The sequence below is a fragment of the Malassezia japonica genome, chromosome 2 (assembly GCF_029542785.1).
Source record: "Malassezia japonica chromosome 2, complete sequence".
NCBI classification, from domain to species: Eukaryota; Fungi; Basidiomycota; class Malasseziomycetes; order Malasseziales; family Malasseziaceae; genus Malassezia; species Malassezia japonica.
The window spans coordinates 189,434-209,034 of NC_083371.1; the positions used below are offsets into that span (position 1 = coordinate 189,434).

At 63.9% G+C, this 19,601-nt stretch overlaps 13 protein-coding genes across 13 annotated transcripts; 9 read left to right on the forward strand and 4 right to left on the reverse strand.

Annotated features, from left to right (window-relative positions):
- Positions 1–302: 302 nt before the first annotated feature.
- MJAP1_001218 (uncharacterized protein) lies at positions 303–984 on the forward strand (the record flags this gene model as incomplete). The annotated part of the gene is made up of 2 exons (XM_060265183.1): positions 303–834; positions 863–984. 2 exons carry the CDS (start codon positions 303–305, stop codon positions 982–984), a joined length of 654 nt encoding a protein of 217 aa, XP_060121166.1.
- Positions 985–1,271: 287 nt separating this feature from the next.
- MJAP1_001219 (uncharacterized protein) lies at positions 1,272–4,278 on the forward strand (the record flags this gene model as incomplete). The annotated part of the gene is made up of 2 exons (XM_060265184.1): positions 1,272–3,034; positions 3,237–4,278. 2 exons carry the CDS (start codon positions 1,272–1,274, stop codon positions 4,276–4,278), a joined length of 2,805 nt encoding a protein of 934 aa, XP_060121167.1.
- Positions 4,279–4,290: 12 nt separating this feature from the next.
- QNS1 (NAD(+) synthase (glutamine-hydrolyzing)) lies at positions 4,291–6,522 on the forward strand (the record flags this gene model as incomplete). Its single annotated transcript, XM_060265185.1, has 4 exons — positions 4,291–4,304; positions 4,327–4,458; positions 4,481–4,490; positions 4,513–6,522. The coding sequence occupies 4 exons, from the start codon at positions 4,291–4,293 to the stop codon at positions 6,520–6,522; spliced, it is 2,166 nt and encodes a 721-aa protein (XP_060121168.1).
- Positions 6,523–6,527: 5 nt separating this feature from the next.
- Positions 6,528–7,533, reverse strand: MJAP1_001221 (uncharacterized protein; the record flags this gene model as incomplete). Its single annotated transcript, XM_060265186.1, has 2 exons — positions 6,528–6,592; positions 6,615–7,533. The coding sequence occupies 2 exons, from the start codon at positions 7,531–7,533 to the stop codon at positions 6,528–6,530; spliced, it is 984 nt and encodes a 327-aa protein (XP_060121169.1).
- Positions 7,534–7,565: 32 nt separating this feature from the next.
- On the forward strand, positions 7,566–9,768 carry MJAP1_001222 (uncharacterized protein; the record flags this gene model as incomplete). Its single annotated transcript, XM_060265187.1, has 2 exons — positions 7,566–8,667; positions 8,690–9,768. 2 exons carry the CDS (start codon positions 7,566–7,568, stop codon positions 9,766–9,768), a joined length of 2,181 nt encoding a protein of 726 aa, XP_060121170.1.
- Positions 9,769–9,788: 20 nt separating this feature from the next.
- Positions 9,789–10,678, forward strand: MJAP1_001223 (uncharacterized protein; the record flags this gene model as incomplete). Its single annotated transcript, XM_060265188.1, has 3 exons — positions 9,789–10,206; positions 10,229–10,308; positions 10,331–10,678. 3 exons carry the CDS (start codon positions 9,789–9,791, stop codon positions 10,676–10,678), a joined length of 846 nt encoding a protein of 281 aa, XP_060121171.1.
- A 148-nt stretch (positions 10,679–10,826) lies between these two features.
- MJAP1_001224 (uncharacterized protein) lies at positions 10,827–12,442 on the forward strand (the record flags this gene model as incomplete). Its single annotated transcript, XM_060265189.1, has 3 exons — positions 10,827–11,500; positions 11,523–12,374; positions 12,397–12,442. The coding sequence occupies 3 exons, from the start codon at positions 10,827–10,829 to the stop codon at positions 12,440–12,442; spliced, it is 1,572 nt and encodes a 523-aa protein (XP_060121172.1).
- Position 12,443: 1 nt separating this feature from the next.
- Positions 12,444–12,893, reverse strand: uvi31 (BolA domain UV induced protein Uvi31; the record flags this gene model as incomplete). Its single annotated transcript, XM_060265190.1, has 4 exons — positions 12,444–12,581; positions 12,604–12,644; positions 12,667–12,728; positions 12,751–12,893. The coding sequence occupies 4 exons, from the start codon at positions 12,891–12,893 to the stop codon at positions 12,444–12,446; spliced, it is 384 nt and encodes a 127-aa protein (XP_060121173.1).
- Positions 12,894–12,923: 30 nt separating this feature from the next.
- ARG1 (argininosuccinate synthase) lies at positions 12,924–14,198 on the reverse strand (the record flags this gene model as incomplete). The annotated part of the gene is made up of 1 exon (XM_060265191.1): positions 12,924–14,198. The coding sequence occupies one exon, from the start codon at positions 14,196–14,198 to the stop codon at positions 12,924–12,926; it is 1,275 nt and encodes a 424-aa protein (XP_060121174.1).
- Positions 14,199–14,295: 97 nt separating this feature from the next.
- Positions 14,296–16,329, forward strand: NOP9 (Nucleolar protein 9; the record flags this gene model as incomplete). The annotated part of the gene is made up of 1 exon (XM_060265192.1): positions 14,296–16,329. One exon carries the CDS (start codon positions 14,296–14,298, stop codon positions 16,327–16,329), a length of 2,034 nt encoding a protein of 677 aa, XP_060121175.1.
- A 259-nt stretch (positions 16,330–16,588) lies between these two features.
- On the forward strand, positions 16,589–17,084 carry MJAP1_001228 (uncharacterized protein; the record flags this gene model as incomplete). The annotated part of the gene is made up of 2 exons (XM_060265193.1): positions 16,589–17,030; positions 17,068–17,084. 2 exons carry the CDS (start codon positions 16,589–16,591, stop codon positions 17,082–17,084), a joined length of 459 nt encoding a protein of 152 aa, XP_060121176.1.
- A 101-nt stretch (positions 17,085–17,185) lies between these two features.
- Positions 17,186–18,482, reverse strand: PBY1 (putative tubulin--tyrosine ligase pby1; the record flags this gene model as incomplete). The annotated part of the gene is made up of 2 exons (XM_060265194.1): positions 17,186–17,350; positions 17,373–18,482. The coding sequence occupies 2 exons, from the start codon at positions 18,480–18,482 to the stop codon at positions 17,186–17,188; spliced, it is 1,275 nt and encodes a 424-aa protein (XP_060121177.1).
- A 408-nt stretch (positions 18,483–18,890) lies between these two features.
- MJAP1_001230 (uncharacterized protein) lies at positions 18,891–19,582 on the forward strand (the record flags this gene model as incomplete). Its single annotated transcript, XM_060265195.1, has 3 exons — positions 18,891–19,485; positions 19,511–19,539; positions 19,580–19,582. 3 exons carry the CDS (start codon positions 18,891–18,893, stop codon positions 19,580–19,582), a joined length of 627 nt encoding a protein of 208 aa, XP_060121178.1.
- Positions 19,583–19,601: the final 19 nt, after the last annotated feature.

Sequence of the window (19,601 nt, forward strand, 5' to 3'; positions counted from 1 at the left end):
GGCGAGCGAGAAAGAACGGGTCGGTGTATGGGGAGGGAAAGCCGCGCGAGGGCGACAGGCCGTAGATGCGCCACACACGCAGGACCTGCATTGGCTCGGCGGGTACATGCACGCGGCACTTTGTTTGCATGCATATGCAGCTGGAGAATATCTATCACGTGGCCTCGCGTGGCTGCGCCGTCCACACCATCATGGTCGGCGTCCGCAGGCTGTGTCTGCTGGCTCTCGGCGCGTGCGCGCTCGCGCACGCGCATCGCTCGAGCGTGGCGGATGCCACGGCGGTGCCGTCGTCGTCGGCGGCAATGCCGGCTCAGGATATCGGCGCGAGACGCGTCGCGGCCGCGTCGGATGCGCCCTATGCGTCGCGCGCCGCGGCCGCAACACCGACACTTGCCGCGCGCGCGGACGACAACAATGACGATACGCTGCCTGCAGGTGGTCTCACGGTGACCAAACCGCCGCAGAACGCGGGCGAGTCGTACTACAAGATTGCGCCGCACGTCTCGGTCACGTTCGGGTGGTCGTACACGTCGCTCAAGACGACGCCTTCGCAGCTGTTTGTGGTCGCATCTTGCTCGCAGAACGGATACACGTATCCTATTGCGCCGTCGCCGTCGGGCATCCCGGGCACGGCGACCGACGTGACGTGGTACCCGTACGGCTACCACATGAGCGCGCAAGGCAACGGGCAGCCAGACCTCGCTGCTGCCAAGTACCGCCTGTTGATCTACGACGAACAAGGGCCGTCTGCCGCTGCCAAAGGCGGGCGTTTCGCGCCGAACAATGGCGTGGAGTTTGCCATGTACTATCCCCAGGCTTATACCCCTCTGTCTGGTACGTTTTTTTTTTCTATCTCACACAGAATGGACGTGCGGATCATGCAACGGTGCATCGTCCCTCTCTCCGCGATCGTCTGCGCTCGTTGCGTGGGCGATGACGCTGCTCACCGGCGTCCTCGCGGCGCTCGCGCTGTGGCCGGCGTAGTCCGTAGTGTTACTCACGTGACGTACGCGTCGCGTATGGCGGATAGACTTCGGCCGAAGAGTGTTGTGGTTGCGCCTGGACCAGCGCACACAACCTTCCACCTGCAGCGCCGATCTACAACTGGCCTTGCGCTGGGTGCGCATCTCGATTTGTCAAGTTTGCGGCTCGCAACTTGCATGCCATTAGTGCCACCCCAACCTATGCTGCCTAGCACCACGCTTGAGTCGGCTGGCGGCCCACTGTCCGTCGGCGGGCCCCGCGAGCCCTGGATGTGGCCCGCACCCCCCATGCCTGGCGCCGGACTCCAAGCGCCGAACACGGCGTACTGGGAGATGAGCACAGCTACAGGCACAGAGCGCACTTCAGGATCCCCCTCACGCTACATGATGTACCGGGCCGAGGCCGAGCACGCTCAGCTCCTCGCCCACCAGTCCCAGCAGGCGGCGTCGCAGTTCTTTGGCACGCCGCAGGCACCCATGTACCCTTACGGCATGCCGATGCACCCCGAGGTGACACAGCACCTCCAGCGCATGGGCAACACGAACGGCTTTCCAATGATGCCATTTCCAAGCTACCCCATGCTCGACCAGACGCAGCTTCCCCTGATGATGCAGATGCCGCAGGCTGGCGTGGGGTACGTGCATGCCGAAGAGCATGCAGGCATGCTGCCTATGGACGCTGACCGCCCGGACGCGGTATTTGACGATGCGTGGGAACGCCTGCGCAGCGAGGAGCCCGACCACGGCCGCGACGCCAACATGGACGAGCTGCTGGCGCTCTCCCGCCAGGCCCAGCTCGAGGCGGGCGGCAACTTGAACCTGTTTGTGTGCCCTCACTGCGAGAAGCGGTACGTTGGAAAGCATGCACGCAGCATCTGGCGCCGCCACCTCCAAGATAAACACAACATCCCCCTCAGCGTCCAGCCCCGGCGCACACGCTGGGACCGCGATGCAAACCGGCCGCGCAACGCCGAGGAGCGCCGCGAGCGCATGCTCGAGAGCAAGCGCCGCTGGGCACGGAAAAAGCGCGAGCAGGACCGCCGCCTGGCCCATGGCGACCTCGATCCGGAGCAGGCGTCCGCCGCCTCGGACACGCCCGCGCCCGAAGAGGTGCCCATGCCCCGGCCCGCGTCGCCCAAGGCGCTGCCGACACCAAAGCGCCCCGCGCTTGCCGTGCGCGACACCAACGTACGCCCGACGCGCCTCGAGCTCGCCAAGTCGCCGCTCGTGGAAAAGGCGCCGGCGCCGGTGCTGCACTCGACGCCGCTGCGCGAGTGGCCGGCGAATGCGCTCGCCGCGAGCCCCGAGAATACGCTCGAGCCCAAGAAGCGCGTGGCTGCGCCTGCGTCGCTCACCAAGCGCAGTGCGCTGGACCGTGCTGCGCTTGCGTCCTTCTCGCGCGTAGATCCCTCGCCGCGGGTCTTTACACACAGCGCGTCGAAGCGCGACGCGCGCCTTGCGTACAGCGACCTGCTAGGCAGCCCCACCGCGCCGTCGATGAAGCGCTCCAACGACCAATTCTCGAGCCCGCAGCACCTGAACCTCACTCACTCGCTTGGCCTTGCGCCGCACTCTGCGTCGAAGAACGGAGGGATGTCGTCGATGTACTCGGGCATCAGCCTGACGCCGATGCAGGGCGGCATTACGCCGTACACCAAGGGGCCGCTCGGCCTCACGCCGACGATTGGCGGCCTGCTGCGCGGCGACATGATGCCGAATGTCGGCGCGTCAAACGTCGGCGACCTGTCCTTGTCGAGCTACGTAAACTACACGGCGCTCGACACGCCGTCGGTGGACATTGCCCGCAGCGCACGCCGCCGCGCGCGGCACGCAGACGCCTCGTTCCACTCCAGCTCGGAGCGGGAAGAAGAGGACTTGGACCAGGAACACGACCAACGCAACGCCTCCCCGTCGATTCGGAGCCGAGTACGCGCGTCGTCCAAGCCCCTTGCCCACGACACGCCTTCCAAGATGCCCCCGATGCTCCGCGCATCCAAGCTCCCGACGCCCCGCAGCCCGTGGCAGCGGACGCCCCACGCTCGCCGCTTCCGGTAGCTTTGCTGCTGGTGTACTCTAATGTTGAACAGCTGCTTAATGCACGCCGTCCACGTATCATTGGTCCACGATACCTCGTACACAGTACTGTATCCTGTTCCTACGGACAAGCTGTACGGATAATCATTTACATAGTGCCTAGGAATCCTTTCTCCTCCACATGGCGCTCGACGCGCTCGGCGCCTATGCACGAGGAAGGCGCCTGTGCCTAGACTTGCGGGGTGCCGACGCGTTCCTCGCGGGGCACCTCGCACACGCAGTGCATGTTGAGCGCGTAGCAGGGCTCAGGGCGCGGTTTAGCACGTTGCCGGCGCGCAACACGCCGTTCCTCGTAGTGTGCGAAGCAGAGAACCTCGTCCAGGTAGCCGCGCTCTTTGTCCCGCCCGAGCGCTGGAAAGTGACCGTGCTGGGCGTCGATGCAATCGAGGTGCCGCCGTGTGCGCATCCGTGCTTTGCGCTGCCCACGCACGAGCTCGAGACATGGGCGCGGTCCATGCAGCTCTGGCGCACCGAAAGCGAGCGCCAATGTCACGACGACGCGCCGCACCTACTCTTTTCGCCGGCACCGGTCGTCGCGCGCGCGCTCGATGCGTGGAAGGCGCCGCACGATGCGACAATCCTCGATGTGGGGTGCGGCGCAGGCCGCGACGTGACCTTTTTGCTCACCGAGGCACGGAGCCGCGATGCACCCTGGCGCGCCACGCTCCTCGACCGCTGGAAGGCGGCGCTGCAGCGCGCGGCGATCCTCCTCGACGATAACCGCTTGCTGGGCCAGGCAGAAAAAGACATGCGCGGCCTCGAGGGCCCCGCACCGGACGCCGGCCCCTTTGCCGAGGCCATTCTCCCTTTCACGATCCTCGACGACGGCCGCATCCAGCACGACACGGCGGTGCCGTGGTCGTCGCTGCTACTGCCGCACTCCGCCTACGACCTCATCCTCCTGATCCGGTTCTGGCACCGACCTTTTCTCGAGGCGCTTCCCGCACGCACCGCACCCGGCACGCTCGTCGTGCTGAGCCACTTTGTGCACGAGCCCCAGAACGTCGACGCGGAGCACTGCGGCACGTTTCTCGGCACGTACGACTCGCCGCCGCCGCCCGCGCGCATCCAACCCGGCGATATCGAGTCGCTACTCTCGCTATGGAACGAATCCGGGACGTGGATCGTCGTGCAGAACCGCATCGAGCCCATCGAGGACCAGCGGCCAGTCCAGAGCGTCCTGGCGCAGCGCACGGCCTAACCTCCACATACCATGGCGCAGCTCGTGTAGGTAGAAAGGCTGATGTAGGACGCTCGCGACCTGCTCGCTGAACCAGTGGGCGCTGGACTTTGACGGGAACCGCGATAGGATTGCCGCGTCGATCCGCGAGGCGAAGGAGAAAGGGTGCACGCTGCGCACCGGCCCCGAGCTCGAGATTCCGTACGTGGATTGACTCACACAGGGGATATGGCGTACGTCGCACTTCTCACCCAGTGTTACGACCACTTTCTCGAAGCGGATACCGAGCTGCACTCGTGGGAGGTGCTTGCCGAGCTTCTGAGCACGGACCTGACCGACGGCATCCTGTGCGATGTCGGCATGCCGATCGCGCACCACGCCGTGCTGTACAACTGCCGTGTGACGGTTGCGAACCGCAAGGTGGTGCACATCCGGCCCAAGATGTGGCTTGCCAACGATGGAAACTACCGCGAGATGCGCTGGTTCACGCCGTGGATGCGCCCCCACGTCGTCGAGGACTACCTCCTTCCGGACGCCATCCGCGCGGTGACGCAGCAGCACAAGGTGCCGTTTGGCGACGCACTGCTCGCTCTCCAGGACACGGTCGTCGGCGTAGAGCTGTGTGAGGAGCTATTCACTGCTGCGAGCCCGCATATCGCCCAAAGCCTGCACGGCGCCGAGATCATCCTCAACTCGAGCGGGAGTCACCACGAGCTGCGCAAGCTGCACCGCCGTGTCGAGCTGATCAAGGAGGCGACGCTCAAGTCGGGCGGCGTGTACCTCTACGCAAACCAGCGGGGATGCGACGGCGACCGTCTGTACTACGACGGCTGTGCGATGATTGCGGTCAATGGCCAGATTGTCGCGCAGGGCGCGCAGTTTTCGCTCGACGACGTCCAGGTCGTCACCGCGACCGTGGACCTGGCCGAGGTGCGTGCGCACCGCACGTCCAAGAGCCGCGGCATGCAGGCCGCGTGGATGCAGGCGGGCCACGGCGGTATGCTCCCCGGCGGCCCTGCGCGCGTCGACGTTCCCCTGGCGCTGTCGACGCCTGCGTCGCAGTTTACGCTCGCGGACCTCGCCAAGGCCGCGCCGTCACCTGCGATCGATGTGCACTATGCGACGCCGGAAGAGGAGATCGAAAAGGGGCCGGCCTGCTGGCTCTGGGACTATCTCCGCCGCTCGCGGACGCAGGGTTTCCTGCTGCCCCTCTCGGGCGGCATCGACTCGTGTGCGACGGCGATGATTGTGCACAGCATGTGCCGCATCGTGCATGCTGCGTGCACCGACGACGCGACGCCGGCCGCGACGCGCGAGCAAGTGCTAAGCGATGTGCGCCGCATCGCGCAGCACGACGCGCCGTGGGTGCCTGCCTCGCCCCAAGCCATTGCCGAGCGCCTGTTTGTGACGTGCTACATGGGCACGACCAACTCGAGCAACGAGACGCGGTCGCGTGCGCGCGACCTTGCGTCTGCCATCGGATCGTACCACTATGCGTTTGACATTGACTCGGTCGTGGGTGCGGTACTGGGTCTGTTTACGGCGGTGACGCAGCGCACGCCGCGCTTCAAGGTGCACGGCGGGACGCCTGCCGAGAACCTTGCGTTGCAGAATATCCAGGCGCGCTCGCGCATGGTGCTTGCCTACCTCTTTGCGCAGCTCGCGCCGTGGGCGCAAGGGCGCCAGGGCGGCCTTTTGGTGCTTGGCAGTGCCAACGTCGACGAGAGTCTGCGGGGCTACCTGACCAAGTATGACAACTCGGCCGCGGACCTGAACCCCATCGGCGGCATTTCCAAGACGGACCTGAAGCGCTTTATTGCGTATGCATCCGAGGCGTACGCGATGCCGATCCTGCGGTCGTTCCTCGACGCGCCGCCCACCGCCGAGCTCGAGCCGATCACCGAGTCGTACGTGCAGAGCGACGAGGCGGATATGGGCATGACCTACGACGAGCTGTCCGTCTTTGGGCGCCTGCGCAAGGTCGCCAAGTGCGGCCCGTACAGCATGTTTGTAAAGCTTTTGCCGATGTGGACGCCCACGCTCTCCCCCGAGCAGATCGCGGCCAAGGTCAAGCTCTTCTTCTTTGAGTACGCGCGCAACCGGCACAAGATGACGACGCTCACACCGTCGTACCACGCCGAGTCGTATGCGCCGGACGACAACCGCTTCGACCTGCGCCCCTTTCTCTACCCCAGCCACTTTGCGTACCAGTTCCGCAAGATTTATGCGCTGGCCGCCAAGCTGCAAGGCAAGGCGGACGCCTAAGCTACCTACTGCGCCTTGGCCAGGCGCTCGGCCTTGCGGATCGCGGCGCGGCGCGTGGCGACATTCACGTCTGCGTAAGTTGTAGAACGTACCGTAGGACTTGCGGAGCAAGAGGCCCGCAGGCACCACGCGCGCCGTCGCCCAGTCGAGCCACGCGTGCGCCGGCCACGGCGTCAGGGTAAACGGACGGCCCAGGGCGCCCGTCGAGCGGCCGATGCGGCCGAGCGCCGCGGCGACGTACTGCGTCGGCAGCGGGATCATGGCAGAGGCGCGGCGCACCTTGGACATGCTGCTCACCACAAAGTAGGTGTTGAGCAGCTGGACGTCGACGTTTGCGCGGCGCATCTCCTCACCGAGCGCCTGCGTCCAGCCGATGAGGAACGCCTTGGTGCCCGCGTAGGTCGCCATCATCGGCGTGCCCCACTGGCCGGTGAAGGAGCCGAGGTTGAGGATCAGGCCGCCCTTGCGGCGCACGAGGCGGGGCGCGACGAGCTTGGTGACGCGCTGCGTCGCAATGACGTTGACGTCGACAATGCGGTCCATCTCCGCCTCGGCCATCTCGACAAACGACACGGGCATGTCGTGCGATGCACCGACATTGTTCACCAGCACCGACACATCCAGGTGGCTGATGGTGCGCTCCAGGCCCTCGTACTCGGCCGGTCCCGCGCTGGCAAAGTCCATCGCGTAGTAGGTCGTCTTGGTGCCGACGTACTTGCCTTCGATCTCGCGGCCGAGCGCCATGAGCTTCTCTTGCGTACGGCTCACGAGCACAATGTTGAAGCCGGCAGCGGCGAGCTGCAGCGCAAACTCCTTGCCGATGCCGTCCGTGGCGCCGGTGACGAGCGCCCAGGCGCCGGCGCCGCGCATCTTGGCGTTCGCGCCGTAGCGCGTAAGCTTCTTTCCGGGAAGCACATGAATCTCTAGCACGAGATACGCAAAGTACAGCGCGGCAAGGGCCACAACCGCAATGCCTACGACCGCAAAGCTCAGCAGGCACGGACAGACCATCGTTGTGGGGTCGGAACGCTGACTAATCGACCATGGCGCCGGTCGGCTCGCCAGGCCTCGGCAAGGCGTCGCCAGGCATGCAGGGCGAGAGCCCGCGCATGCCCGAGGTGCTGCTCGTGTGCCTGATGCACGACAGTGCGGCACTGCGCTCGCGCTGGAACGAGCTCGCAGAAGGCGCGCTGGGGCCGCTGTTTTGCGCGCTGTCGGCGCTCCAGCGCGAGTCGCGCCTGCTCGTCGGCGGCGTGCTGTACCGCTCCGAGCCGAGTGGCGACTTGGACGCGCTCTTGCGCCCGAGCGAGAGCATGCAGCGCATCCCCTTCCTGCCCGCGCCGCGATTCTGCGCGCGCGTCGGCCAGGCCATCCAGGACAGCTCCGCGCTGCAGCTCGTGCAGCTCGACGAGACAGGGGGGGGCGCGTGCCCGCTCGCCGACAGCCTCGCGGCGTCGCTCGAGATGCTCGACGCGCGCGACTCGCCGCAGCACATAGCGCCGTTTGCGCGCGCAGCGCTGCGCGCCAACTTTTCGCCGGTGCTCGCAAAGCACTTCGTGCACGTCGTCGCGCTCGATACAGCGAACGATACGCTGCCGATGCGCCTCGCGCCACTGCAGCCGGTGCTCAATACGAATGCGGCGTACGATGCGCTGGACGCCCAGGCGCTCGTCGCGCGCCTCAACGAGCGCCCAGAGACCATTGCGACGGTGCTCAGCGCCAAGGGCGGCAGCCACCGCGCGCGCGCGTCGCTCGCACGCGCCGCGCACGACCTGCTCTGCACGCGGCCCGCGGCGGACAATGTGAGCGCCAAGGAGCTGTTTGGCACGCAGTGGAAAATGCCCGAGCACCTCGACATCCTCGTGAGCGGCGCAGAAGTCGCGCGCGAGCTCCGCAAGCACGCGCGTGCGCCGAGCGAGGCGCCGCGCACGAAGCGCACGCGCTCGACCGACTCGCCGATGAACGCCGCGGCCCTTGCGCCGTCCACCAAGATCGACCAGGCGGCGCTCTCCAAGGTGCTCTTGCTGCAGCAGCAGCAGTCGACCATGCTCAAGAACCTCGGCCAGATCGCCGCAGCACAGGGCGGGGGCGCAGGGGCCGGCACGCACCTCCAGGGGCAGATGCTCGAGCAGATCCGCCAGCAGCGTACGTATCCACACTCACGCAGTCCTCTCGCAGCAAGAGGCGATCAAGACGCAGGCCGAGCAGCTGCGCCTCGGCAAGCAGTCCAACTTTAACCTCATCCTCCAGGCGCTGATCAATATAGACAAGGAGGCTCGCGAGGCGGGCATCCAGCTCGGCGGGCCGAGCAGCATGCTCGGCCAGGCCAAGGCGCCGGCGCAGCCGGCCCCGGCTCCGGCGCAGCCCGAGAACAAGACGCGTTCCTTCTGGCAAGGCATCGTCAAGTGGGGCCCCGCAGGCCAGGGCGACGAAAACATGTTTACGCTCGTCGTCGCCTCGACGGTGCACTTTGATGCACAGCAGCAGGCGCTCGCCCTCCCGTGGCCGAACCTGCTGTCGGTCAGCGCGTTTGTGCCGGCCGCGCCAAGCGAGCTGCAGAAGCTCATTGCCTCGCGCCGCGTGCCGTGCGTCCTAATGACGCTGCGCGCCTTTCCACCAAACATGGCGGTGCGCGGCTCGGAAAACAACGAGCGCAACTACCGCACGCTCGCGGCGATGCTCCTACAAAACCAACGTGCGGCCTATATTGCCCACGGCGCGCCGCAGTGCGGCCTGCTCCTCGCGGCGGTCAGCCGCCGGTCGGGGGGGCCGCCGCAGCTCCTTGCGCTCGTATTCCAGAGTGCGGTGCCTTTTGCGCAGCTCGCCGCACAGACCAGCGCAGCGTCGGCGGCGAATACACGGGGGATGATTGCGATGCCGCAGGCACCGGCGACGCCGCTGCCGACCGCGCCTTTTCCCCAAAACGACGGCATGGCAAGCATGCCTACGCCTACGCCTGCACCGCCCGCCACACCGTCCGTGTTTCCGATGTTGCAGACGATGCCGTTCGCCCAGCCGGCGCTGAATCCGACAGATTCCCTGACGCAGCTCTTGGGCCAGACACCGGCACCGGTGCAGCAGCCCAATGCGGACTTGCAGACCGTCCTTCTGCAGCAGCTCCTGGGGCAGCAGCAGCAGCAGCAGCAGCAGCAACAACAACAACAGCAGCCCCGCGCGCCCGAGCCCCAGACGGCCTTTGCGCTGACCCCCGAGCAGCTCCGTGCGCTCGGCCTGAATAGCCTGTAAACTACGCCTCCACCTCCACCATGGCCGGGAGCGGACGAGTGTCTCCGGTGCTGCTGCCGGCGAACGAGTACCTGCAGGCGATGCAGGCCAAGTACCCTGCGCCCTCTCCTGCAGCGGAAGCATCGCGGCGGAAGCGGCGCAACCGCATGTCGCTCTTTTCGCGGCAGCCGATGAACTGCGAGGGGGGCTGGAAAGGGTACGAGCGCATCGTCGGCTTCGACACGATGCCCGACGCCGAAGACACGGTGAGCCGCAGCGCGTCGTACACGCTGCAGGTCAAATCAGTTGGGTATGCACGTACGAAGCACACGCGCACGTTCATGTGTGCGGTCGACGCGACAGAGAGCAGCGAGCGCGCGCTCGAGTGGATTATGGAAAACTTGGTCGACGACGGCGACGAGATCGTCGCGGTGCGTGTGCTCGACGAGGAGCAGGACAGTACGTCATTTCTCTTACACAGACATGAGCCAGGAGAATGCTCGCGACGGTGCACGCTCGCTGATTGCGTCGATTGTCGAGCTCAACGACGAGACACGCAAGGTGCGTTGCGCGTCTGACCCAGATTTCTATCACCGTCGAGTTCCTCACCGGCTCGATCAAGTCGTCAATCCTGCGCCTTGTTACCATGTACCGCCCGGAAAGCCTCACGATCGGCACGCGCGGCAAGCAGGTCAGCGCACTCGAAAAAATGCTCGGCACGACGCCGCTCGGCAACTTAAGCAAGTCGCTGATTTGGCAGTCGCCCGTGCCGGTGATTATCGTACGGCCCGAAGACCGTGTGCAAAAGCATCTGTCGAAGCGCATGGCCGATCCCCGCCGCCACGAGTACTACGACTTGGTGCAGCACAATGAACAGCTGCCGATGAGTCTGCCGCCGAACAGCGAGGCGCAGGCAGAGATGCGCAAGTAGATGTAGTATATGAATACATTGGTACGTGTGCGAGAGGCGGGGCGGGGTACAGAGGCACAAGGGGGGCACGCACGACGGGCTCGCGCCCCTCGACCCCACGCTTCCCCACTTTTCTCACCGCCCCGGGCCCGACCTCCACAAATCCACCATGCCGGAGCCGACAGAGCGGCTGGTGGTCGTTTCCAACCGGCTGCCGGTCACGATCAAGATGGATCCGAGCGTGCCAGGCGGCTTTGCATTTAGCAAGTCGTCCGGCGGTCTCGTCTCTGCCCTGCGCGGGACAAAGAAAACCATGGACTTTACGTGGATTGGCTGGCCAGGACTGAGCGTCCCTCTGAGCAGCATCCCCTATATCGAGACGACTCTGCGTGAAGAGTACCAGTGCAAGCCCGTATGGATTCCTGACGAGCTTGCAGAGCGGCACTACAATGGCTTCTCGAACTCGATCCTCTGGCCGCTCTTCCACTACCACCCCGGCGAGATGAACTTTGACGAGGAAAACTGGCTGGCGTACCGCGAGGCGAACAAGCGCTTTGCCGAGACCGTGCGCTCGGTCCTGCGCCCTGGCGACCGCGTATGGGTTCAGGACTACCACCTGATGTTGCTCCCTCTCATGCTCTCCGCGATTCTCGAAGGCAACGACATTGACGAGATCGTGCCGAGGGACTGTGCCAAGATCGGCATGGCGCACGGCTCCTACTCGGACCTGGTGTCTGAGTCGATTTCCGAGGTTTCCCACACGCCCGAGTGCTCGCCGCGGCGCAAGGATATCAAGATCGGCTTCTTCCTGCACACGCCCTTCCCCAGCAGCGAAGTGTATCGGTACGTGGTGCGACTAACCCAGTATCCTGCCTGTGCGACGCGAGATTTTGCTCGGCATTCTGCACTGCGACCTGATTGGCTTCCACACGTACGACTATGTGCGCCACTTTCTCTCGTCGTGCGCGCGCATCCTCGGCCTGCCGACCTTTCCCAACGGCGCTGACTTTTGCGGGCGCCGCGTGCAGGTGCGCACCTACCCTATCGGCATCGAGCCCGAGCAGTTTGAAGAGGCGCTCTGTAAAGACACGGTGCGCGAGCGCATCGCCGCGCTGGCGCGCCGCTTTGCAGGCGTCAAGATCATTGTGGGCGTCGACCGCCTCGACTATATCAAGGGCCTCCCACAGAAGCTCCAGGGCCTCGAGACCTTTTTCGAGGAGCACCCCGACTGGATCGGGCGCACGGTGCTGGTGCAGATTGCGGTGCCTTCGCGCCAGGATGTGGAAGAGTACCAAAACCTGCGTGCGACGGTCAACGAGACGGTCGGCCGCATCAACGGCCGCTTTGGCACGGTCGAGAGCCTGCCGATCCACCTCCTGTACCGCTCCGTGAACTTTGACGAGCTCTGTGCGCTGTACGCGGTGAGCGACGTGTGCCTTGTGACCAGCACGCGCGACGGTATGAACCTCGTTTCGTACGAGTACGTCGCGTGCCAGCAGGAGCGCAACGGTGTCATGGTCCTCTCCGAGTTTGCCGGCGCCGCGCAGTCGCTCAACGGCTCGCTGATCGTCAACCCCTGGGACCGTTTCGCGGTGGCGGACGCCATCCACCAAGCGCTGACGATGAACCCCGAGGCGCGGCGCATGAACTCGGAGAAGCTCATGCGCTATGTAAAGAAGCACACCGCGTCCTGGTGGGGACGCAGTTTCGTGGAAGAGTACGTATCGCAACTAACGCAGCCTCGGACGGGCCGGTGGCCAATGTACCACAATAGAGCATGCATAGACTACCTAGACGAGCAGCAGCCCGTCTTTTCTGCGGCAATCTCGGACGGAGTCTTGAGCCGCAGACTCAGCGCGTGCAGGCCCCGCTCAAACTCCGACGAGAGGAGCGCATTCACGGCGCGATGGCGCTGGATTTGGGGCTGCGTCAGACACAAATCGTACCTTGCCCTGGAACTGGTCCGAGACGACTTCCACGAAAAAGTCTGCGTCAGCCAGTCGACGTACGCGTCTCGCCGTTGCCGCCGTTCTGCGCGGCCATCGCCGCATGGTGGGCGTGCTTTGCGGAGCTGGATGAGTCAGGCCACCTACTCGTTACGGATAAAGAGGTGCTCGGGCGCAAGGGCGCCCGTCACCTTCTCGCGGATACTCTCTTCCACAGTCATGCCGGCCTTGGAAACGTAGCTACGCACACCACCCAAGGCACCCAACGCACTGCGCACCACCGAGGCCATCGAGGCGTGGAGAATGAATGCTTATGTCATCTATTCAAGCGCATAGGCCGACTTCACGTCGGAGCCCGCCTGGCCCTTTTGCTGCAGGCCGAGGCCGTAGCGCTTCAGGCGGATGGCCTGCACAGCGATAAAGCCCGAGGTCTGCTCTGGCTCGAAGCCGCCCATCTCGTCCATCGAGGTGAAGGCCTCGTCGTAGAGGAGCTCCTCGGAGCTGCGGCCCTCGATCGTGACGTTGCCTTTGTACAGCGAGAGCTTCACCGTGCCGTTGACCGTCGTCTGGCTGGGAGGGATGCAACCGCGGACAAACTTGCTCTCGGGCGAGAAGAAGAAGCCATAGTACAGGATCTCGGACAGCTTCGTGGTCACGATCTGGTCGCGGATACGGCGCACCTCGCGGTCGAGCGTCAGGCCCTCGAGGTCAATGTGCGCGGCACGCAGGATCGTCGCACCGGGCGACTCGTAGCAGCCACGCGACTTGACACCGATGAAGCGGTTCTCGACAATGTCCACACGGCCGATACCGTGCTTGCGCGCGAGCGCATTCAGCTGCAAAAAGACATCGACCGAGTCGGTGAAGCTCTTGCCAGACTCGGTGAGCGTCACCTTGACGGGGATACCCTGCTTGAACTCGATCGTGATCTTCTCGGGCTGCTCCGGCGCACGCTGCGGCGACTCGGTGAGCTTCCACATGTCGTCGGGGGGCGTCGTGTTGGGGTCCTCAAGGATACCCGCCTCGTACGAAATGTGGAACAGATTCTCGTCCGTCGACCACGGCTTCGCCTTGGTCTGCGTCACGGGGATGCCCTTGGACGCAGCGTACTCGAGCAGGGCGCTGCGGCCGGCGAAACGCTGGTAGAACTTGGGGATACGCCACGGCGCAATCACCTTAATGTCGGGGTTCAGGCCGTAGAACGCAAGCTCGAAGCGCACCTGGTCGTTGCCCTTGCCAGTGCAGCCGTGGGACACGAACTCGCAGCCGGTCTTGGCGGCGGTCTCAATCATACCGCGGGCAATGACCGGGCGGGCGAGCGAGGTGCCGAGCAGGTACACATCCTCGTAGATCGCATTGGCCTGCACTGCAGGGAAGATGAGCTCCTCGACAAACTCGCGGCGCATGTCGTCGAGGATAAAGTCCTTCGCACCGCACTTGAGCGCTTTTTCGCGCACAGCGTCAAAGTCCTCCTCCTGACCGACGTTGGCCATGTAGGCGACGACATCGTAGCCTTCGTCAATAAGCCACGAAAGAATCGTAGAGGTGTCCAATCCACCAGAATACGCAAGCAGAACCTTTCCAGAGCTCGACATGATAGTGGGGGAAAGCGCTCGGTCCCCCGCGCATGCTTATCTGTGACTCAGACCACGTGGCTGCCTTCCTGTGGCCTCCACATCTTTTTTTGCGAGCATGGCCAAAGCGGAACGGCGTCGTGCGCCGAAGCGCAGCAAGCATGCAGAGGAGGAGGGGGAGCAGCCTCCGTTTGAGGAGGAAATGCAGCAGGATCCAGAGTGGGTGCATATGAATGATGCCAACACGCCGTTCGGTCTTGTCGCGCCGGAAATGCAGGCGTATTTCAAGGAGGTGAACGGCACGTTGACCAATCTCCTGCACAGCGAGGACCCGGACGCGGGTGCGGAGGAGGCCGAGATGCTGCTCCAGGCCGCGCTGACAGAGATGGATGGCCACGAGCTCGTGCTTGCCACCGATCCAACTTGCTCGCTCGTGCTGGAAAACATGGCCGGGATCATGAAGGAAAAGGCACTGCGCGTCTTTTTCGACCGCATGTCGGGCAGCTACCGCGTGATTGCGTCGCACAGGTACGGCTCGCATGTCTTGCAGTCGATGCTCGCCGCCGCGCAGCGCATGCTCAATACCAGCGACCCAGCCGACAACGCGGTCGACGCCGACCACGGCGTCCTCCGCTCGCTCCCGCAGCTGATCGAGGCGATGTTTTTCGAGCTGGAGCCGGAGCTTGAGTCGATGCTCACGGAAGCATTCGCGAGCCACGTGCTCCGCAGTATTGTTGCCCTCCTTGCCGGCGTCCCGATCGCCTCGTTCGACGACATGCGTTCCAAGCGCAGCTCCAAGTACCGCTCCAAGGAGCGCCAGCGCGCCATGGTCGACACGACCTCGGACCTCACCGAGACGGGACCGCTTTGTGTTCCGTACGCTTTTCTCCGTTTGGTGTACCAGCTGTACGAGGATTTGCACGGGGCTTTGTCTACGACGCAACTCTATACGCTCATCCCCAATGCGGTTGCTGCGCCGTCGATCAGCGTCCTGCTCAAGCTCGAGAGCGGGCTCCGGGACGGCAAACGCAGCATGGCCGAGCGCAGCGACTCGCTCACGTCGCGCGTGCTCGGTGACCTCTCGGAGGGCACCAAGGAGCGCAGCGACGTGATGGAATCGGCGCTGCGTGACGCCGTGGCGACCCACGTCCTGCAAAGTGCCCTGCAAGGCGCCTCGGCAACGACGCTCGACCACTTTTGGGAGGTGTACGTCCGCGGGCGCCTCGCCAAGCTCGGTGGTCACCCGTGCGCCAACTTTGTCGTCTCGACGCTGCTGCGTCTCTTGCCAGTGAACGGCGCGCCATTTGCGGAGGCGCTTGCCGAGCTGGACCAGGCCGGCGACCACCTCGTCAAGAACCAGGTGCTCGGTGTGCTCCAAGCCGCGATTGAGCGCTGTGCCCAGGCGCACAAGAAGGAGCAAGAGGTCCTCGATGCCGTTCTCTCTGCATTCCGCTTCCCCGCAGACGGCGACGCGACGCTCTTTGTGCCTGTGCTACTGAGCATGCGCACCTTTAAGGCCTATTCGCACACGGTCGGCGACGATGCAAAGGGTGCGAAGCGCAAGCGCGAAGAGAGCGAGCCGTACACGACCCAAGGCAGCATCCTGCTCCAGCGCCTCGCGCAGCTCCATGCACCACACCAGGACCGCCTGTACAAGAGCCTGAGCGAGAATGCGGCGCTGGCCGAGTGGTGCTGCTCGTCGACGGCCGTGCACGTCATTCTCGCGGCGCTTGCTGCGCCTACGGCGACCTATGCCCAGCGCCGCACGCTGCTCAAATCGCTGATGCCTTTGCTCGTCGACCTCTGCGACGACGCGTGGGGCAGCCGCGTGGCCGACGCAGTGTGGAACGCCGCGGACGGATTCACCAAGGAAAAGATTGCGCAGCTGATGCTTTCGCACGAAAAGCGTCTACTTGCTTCGCCCTACGGGCGCTTCTTTGTTCGCCGCCTCCGCCTCGGCATCTATCGCAAGAGCCTCGGCGAGTGGAAGGAGTGGGCCAAGGCGCAGACGGCGCCGGCGCCGCCCGCACCGCCCGCAGAGCCCGTGAATCCGTTTGGATTCCTGCGTACGCGCAAACTCGATAAACATGCCAAGCGGGGATCGGCGCACGCCGACCAGCAGCTGGCCGATATCCTCTCTGCCATTCCCTAGTATCTATAAAACAATATACGCCATGGGGCTAGCGTCCCAGCATCGCTGCAACAGATAAGCCGCATAGCAAAAACTCTTCGTCTCGACGAGCGCCCGCAATCCCCAGGGGTGTGCGCAAGCGCAGGGAGCGAGTGACTCTAAAGCCCAGACGTTTTCAATGACATTAGGAGAAGAAAACGCGCGCGGCTGCGGCCGAAAAAAGCACGTGGCCGGCAGTGCACAGACCACCCAAAAAGTCCCGCTGCATTCCCCGGAGCCAATGTCGGGTGTGGTAGAGCCGAGCACAGTGAACCGTTCACCGGGGCGTAGCCCGCGCAAGTTCCGCGCGGTACGCTCGCCGATCAAACAAGAAGCCCAGGTGCGCGAGGCGCAGGACCCTGCACCGGAACTCGTCGTAGACACGCCGCCGTGGGTCGCGAACACCCGCAAGCGAGAAGGCGCCTCGCGTACCGAGCTGTACTCGCTTGTGAATGACCGCTATCCCGGCGCACCGGGCACGGCACTAGCGCATGCAGGCGAGGAAAAGGCACGATCAGCGAGCGCCCAACGCCGCGAGTCCAACCGGAAGAGCGCGGCGAAAGCAGAGTGGGACCACCTCGGCCTCAAGAACCTCGCCAAGAAACGCAAGAGCTCAAGCCCTTATGCGAGCGAGGCGGGAAGCACGGTAGGAAGCGATACCGAGTCGAGCACGCCGCCATCGCGTGGGTCACGCACACGACGCATTTCCTCTCGCCAAAGCACGCCGGTCCACCTGACAGCCGAACAAGAGATACGCGTACCGTCCAGCTACAACGCTCCTGTGCACCCCAGTCCCTTGGCATCCAATTTTGTGCTGTCTCAAGACCCGGAGCGGTAGCTACGGATGCTTGACGATCTCGTCGGCAAAGCAGCACGTCACTCCGTCGCGGCTTTCGCCGGCGGGCCACCCTTCCTCCTGCAAGACTCCGAGCTGAATCGCACGCTCAAAGACGTGCTGGATCGTTCCTTCCAGCTTCGCACCGCTCTGCTTAAAGTCGGGTTGCTGGATGAGTCATGAAACGTACTGCATTGATCTCCAAGAGCCACACACGCATCGAGTCGGGCGAGAGCGACGCATCGCAGCTCACCATCAAGTCCACGCCAAAGATCTCGAACGCGTTCGGCCACATTTGCCAATGGACCGACGCTTCGCGTGCGACTGCCTCAAAAGTCGTGCCGATCGCGTTTACAGCGCCGAGGCGGATGGCGTCCATGTGCGCCTGCGTCAGCTTCGCCTCGGAGGCACCAGGCGCCGAAATGGGGGTATCGACCAAATCGCGAAAGAGAAAGACGCTCGGCAGGACCGGAATGCCTTGCTCTGCCGCCTGCTTCTCGCCCAGGCAGGTGTTGCTCAGGTGTCCATGCAGGTCGCCCTCTTCCGTGGGGGGCGTGTAGGCTACAGGCGCAAAGAGAGCGAGCATATCGTTGTGCAGGTACACTTGGAGTCCACCGACGCACGTCACATAGGCGCGCAGATGGAACTTGCGCATACCCCCGCTGCTAGGCGCCAACAGCAATGGTGTAGAGATATAGTGCTGGATCACAAAGTGACGAAGCTGGCTGGCGTACACCGCATCGTCGTCCTCGTCGTCACTGGCATCGCCTTCCATTTCTTCGAAAATTTCCTGCAGGCGCTCCAGCGAGGAAAAGAGGCGAATACCGTTGCCTTGATCTGCCATACCCGGCTTGAGGATGAACCACGTCCGCTCGTCCTCGCTACTGCACTCCTCGTTGGCCGTGAGCGCATCGCGCACGTCGTACAAGTCGTCAGCAAGCAGTTCGTCCAGTTCGTCGGCAAACTGAATGTCGAGCGCCCACGAGCGCGGCGCGACGTCCGTGCTTATATTGCGCTTCACTCCAAATGCATGCAGAGACTGCGCTAGGTAGTGCTTGCGAATGAGTGCTTTGCGGATCATGTAGCTGCTGCACAGCGCGCCTTTGGACAAGATGGCATCAAACGGCAGAAGATCGTAGTCTGCAATGTACGCATTGTAATCTGTCGGCGTTGCGTCAGCATCAGAAGGCGGTGTGGACGGAACCTCGATGTCCCAGTCACGTAACACGGCCTGCGCGCCGGTCTGGGCGGCATGCTGCGTGTACGGCGCGCCTGGAAAGCAGATCCACGCGCGCGGCATCGTAGTGGAGGGTACGCACCTCCATGGAAGAGCATGCACAGACCAGCCGCGGAGGAACACGTCGGCGGAGGGCAGAGCGGGCGGATGGGTGTTGAGTGCTCCAACGAAGCACTCGGCCTGGTCGGGGCGTTGCGAAGAGAGTTGCTACGACGAGGAGCGTCGGTGATTAGGTTTTTTCATCCTGGCCCTTGCTAAGAACATGACCACTTGCGGCCTCTGCAGCCCCACTGCACGCGTTGCGGCCACCCCATCCCACCCTCATCCGTGCATTTCCCTCCGATCCACCGAAATGCGTCCCAACCTTCCCTGTCTGCGTGGCCTGTGCCCAGAATCCACTGGAAGCCCGTGCTTTTTTTCGGGTGGAGGGAAAGTCGACACGCTCCGCTTTCCCGTTCCGCCACAACCACAATGGTGACGGTGTATGTAGAAGAGCTTGTGGATGGCTCGGAGCCGGTGTCCGCTCCAATGGTCGGGCCCTCGGGTATTTTTGAGCGCGAGAGTTTGTCGTCGCTCCTATACATGATGGACCACCCCCCGACAAGAGACTCGTCGATCATTGCCCAGCTCGAGCAGCTGATGGACGAAGACGTCTTTACTGATGCAATGGGACGCCGTCTGCTCGCTGTGCGTGGAGACGATGTGGATGATGAACGCATCATTGCTGCCCAATACCTGCTTGACCACGACGACTTGGACGAGGAGGCGTTCACATTCGAACAGCCCTTCCTTTCGAGCCGTGCGCCGAGCTCGGCCCTTGGCCCCTGGCTGCACCGCCTTGCCCTCGGCCTTGAAGATACCTCGTCGACGCTGCGTCTTTTGCCCGGCGGCTATATTGCGAATGCGCCCGACGACGATGACGACGACGAAGAGCTGCCTGACCAGGACGACGACGAAGAGGACGACGACGACCTGGAAGAGATCGGCGAGGACGAAGACTACCTGGACTGGCTGGGTACTCAGCTGTACAACTACCATGCAGGTGCGCCCTGCTATATTATCGATGGTGTGCACGAAAGCGGCGATGCCAGCGGACCTCTCTACACGCTGGTGGAAGCAAGTACGTTCGTGTCATATCTAACCCCAGACGACAACAGCAGTGACAGTGTGCTTGGTACATCA